We start from the raw sequence: 2,943 nt of genomic DNA, 5'->3' as shown, positions 1-2,943 counted from the left end.
CTCCTCCGTCTCGTTCTTGATGCCCAACCACTCGTTGATTTTCTTCTGCCGGGCACCTTTCTGCGTCAGCCACCTGGGGAAGGAGAGGCAGAGCTCAGTGCCGATCTGGGCCAGACACATCTTGCGCAGCCATCGCCAGAGGGCAGCAGCCGTCGCCTCTGAGGGTCCGTCGTGTCCCCTGGCTGCACGCCGCGGGGCTCACGCCTGCACCCAGCAACCCACAAGCCGGTTCCACAAGCCCCAAAGCCCTCCAGGAACCAGCTGCATTGCTCCCGGGCCAGGCTGAGGGGCAGCAGGGCCCCACTCCCAGCTCTCTGCGGGGGCAGGCGCTACGTACACCAAATACTGGTCCCGCAGTTTGCGCAGCTGCATGAGGTCTGGCTTGAGGCTGTTCATGCGTTTGTCGATCTCCCGGTTCTCCGAGGCTTGTTTCTTCAGGTCCTGCTCCAGCTTCATCTTGCTGTCGTGGATTTCCGTGATGCGAGACTTGAGCTTCTCCGAATTCATGAGGATCCTGGGAGAAAGAAGGGGGAGTTCAGGCTGGGAGCCAGGGCGCAGGAGGTAGAGGAGGCAGCCTGCCAGCTCCAGCCCGCAGCAGCACTGCTGGAGAGACACGGACTGTGCGTGCCTGGGCTCTGAGCTGGGCCAGGATGATCCTTCCCCGCCCCGGGGCCCTTGCCTGGGCAGGGCAGGTCACCACCACCAGCCATCCTCACCGTTGCACCTCCTTCTCGTTACCCTCCCGGCGGAAGCGCTCGATGTACTCCTTGCTGCACTTCTCCTGCGTCTGACACTGCTCTTCAAAGATCTTGATCGTCTCGTTGAAGGCTTCGATTGCCGTCCTCTTCATCTGCAGCTCCTGAAAAGGGAGGGGAGAGCTGAGGAAGTGGGAGCATTTGGGCAGGTTTCTTGCCATTCACACCCCACTCCCCAAAGCAGCACTGTTCCTGCTGCAGCCAAAATATCTCCCTCTTCAAAGTGTTTTCTCTGAGGAGTCTCCTCAAGTCCAGGAGAGGACAAAATGCGTAGGCGGTGCCTGATCTCTGCTCCCCTTTGTGCCGCAGGGGGGCTGCCGGTGATCAGGGGGTGTCAGGGCAGCCCAAGGGGAAGGTGACACCTGCGTACCTGGGAAGTGCGCGTGTACTCCTCGTAGAGCAAGTCGTACTCCCAGCTCTTGTCCTGGTACTGCTGGTGATAGACCTTCAGCTGCTCCCCAACAGCTTCCACGCTGTCCTCTTTTACCACTTGGTCCTGCCACACACAGAGCCTCAGTCAGGACATGCTCCTGCCCTACAGCAGCCCCCTGGCCAGACAGCTGGTGCCACAAAACCCCACCAGCTCTGCAGGATGCTCATCACCCCCCAAAGCAATGTCCAAAGGGGTGGGACATTGCCATCTACCGCAGGGCTGGGCACAAATGAGCAAACGCCCCTGGTTCAGTCACGTCCCTGCAGCACATGCCTCACCTGCTGGTACTTGGAGATGGGGTAGAGCAGCCTGGTGTCCAGCTTGGCGTTGTACTGGGCGAGCGACTCGTGCCGGTAATGGGTGATGAGCTCCACGACTGAGCCAAACGTCAGGGGCTCTGAGAAGCCGTACTTGCCTTCCCGGTGAAAGACCTTGATCAGCTTGTTATTGCCTCCCTTCCTGCAGCGGGGAGGGGAGAGGAGAGGGCACATCACCACCCCAGCACCCTACACCAGCCTCTTGTTGGGGTGTCCAGGCAGCTGTAGCATGGGGACATGTGCTGAGAGCTCACCCCAAGTACAGCAGAGGCTTTTGGGGAGCTCCGCCACTCCTACCTGAGCGTGAGCGTGTACTCTCCCTGGATCTTGCTGGAGGCATCGCGCACCAAGAAGGTACCGTCTGGCGTGTCCCGCAGCTTCTCGTTCACCTCCTCCCTGTGAGGAACACGATTGTCATGGTCTGTGAGGTGCAATCAGAGTTCTCCCAGATGACTTGATGGACAGGGCACTCAGGACGTGAGCTGCCTGCCACCCTCTTACCTGGAAATGTCACCCCAGTACCACTCAGCGTCCTGCAAGGGCACGCTGTTCCCGTTGGCCAAGCTGGCCGCGCTGGGCTTTGGCTTAGGAGGTTTTGGAGGCAAGGCTGTAAGAGAAAGAGGGTTGAAGCAGGGTGAGCTCGAGCCCCAGCTCCCCAGAGGCAATCTCTTGAAGTGCTGAGTCCCTCTCCCTGCAGCGACTCCTGGGAAGCCCCTTTGGCCACCACGCTGCCAGGAGCTGCTCCAGGCACATCTGTGGCAGCAAACAAACGCCTCAAGCTGGTCTCCAGCTGGGCTACAGAAACGCCATCGGCAACCGGCTCACAGGAGCAGAGACTCCACACCCATGAAGCACAAACGCCAGCACCTTGGGCCCTGGCGGGAGGGAAGGGGCATCTCAGTACCTGGAGGCAACTGTTCCGGCTCCAACTCCTTTGTCTGCAGAAGCATCTCTAAAAACAGCACGGAGAAGTCAGGGCTCATCTCTGGGCTGTAGGGAGAGAGGAACCAAGTGAAAACAGTGGTTGTAGGGGGAGAACTTGGTGCCACTCCCACGTTCCCCGGGGAAAGGGGCAGCCAGGGTCAGCTGGTTCATCCCAGCTGCCAGGACACAGAAGCAAAGCCTCTGCCCTGGCTTTGAGTCCCAGCTCTGCCTGCTGCCAGCAGTTTAATCCCACGCGCAGCCAGGCAGGGGCCGTGGGCAGACCTGCTGTTACGGGCTGGACTCCTCATCCTGGCAGGCACAGCGGCCAACACTCCGTACATGGCTGGAACTCAAAAGCCTCACGTACCTGGCGCCAGGCAGCCGGAGGAGAAGGGGGCCGAAGATCTCTCCCAGGGCCCGAGGGTGAAGGTTGTTGCTCTCGGCCTGCTGTGATACCTTCCCCAGATGCCGGAGCAGGAACTGCAGGGTGAGCGTGTTCTGGAGCGGGACTGCA

The 2,943-nt window shown here is 60.4% G+C and overlaps 1 protein-coding gene across 1 annotated transcript in view; it reads right to left on the bottom strand.

Annotated features, from left to right (window-relative positions):
• Positions 1-2,936, bottom strand: part of LOC104273204 (phosphatidylinositol 3-kinase regulatory subunit beta-like) — a gene marked incomplete at its 5' end in the record, with an annotated part of 4,283 nt that extends 1,347 nt beyond the window's left edge. Inside the window, 9 exons of the mRNA XM_009868447.1 lie at positions 2-73; positions 338-514; positions 717-859; positions 1,126-1,251; positions 1,467-1,647; positions 1,803-1,901; positions 2,007-2,112; positions 2,410-2,495; positions 2,797-2,936. Of these exons, the coding sequence (XP_009866749.1) occupies positions 2-73; positions 338-514; positions 717-859; positions 1,126-1,251; positions 1,467-1,647; positions 1,803-1,901; positions 2,007-2,112; positions 2,410-2,495; positions 2,797-2,936 (1,130 nt within the window). The remainder of the gene's footprint in view (position 1; positions 74-337; positions 515-716; positions 860-1,125; positions 1,252-1,466; positions 1,648-1,802; positions 1,902-2,006; positions 2,113-2,409; positions 2,496-2,796) is intronic.
• Positions 2,937-2,943: the final 7 nt, after the last annotated feature.

Source organism: Apaloderma vittatum, unplaced genomic scaffold (assembly GCF_000703405.1).
Source record: "Apaloderma vittatum isolate BGI_N311 unplaced genomic scaffold, ASM70340v1 scaffold27324, whole genome shotgun sequence".
Classification (NCBI taxonomy): domain Eukaryota; kingdom Metazoa; phylum Chordata; class Aves; order Trogoniformes; family Trogonidae; genus Apaloderma; species Apaloderma vittatum.
The sequence above is the reverse complement of the archived record's forward strand: the minus strand, read 5'-3'. Positions and strand labels throughout refer to the sequence as shown.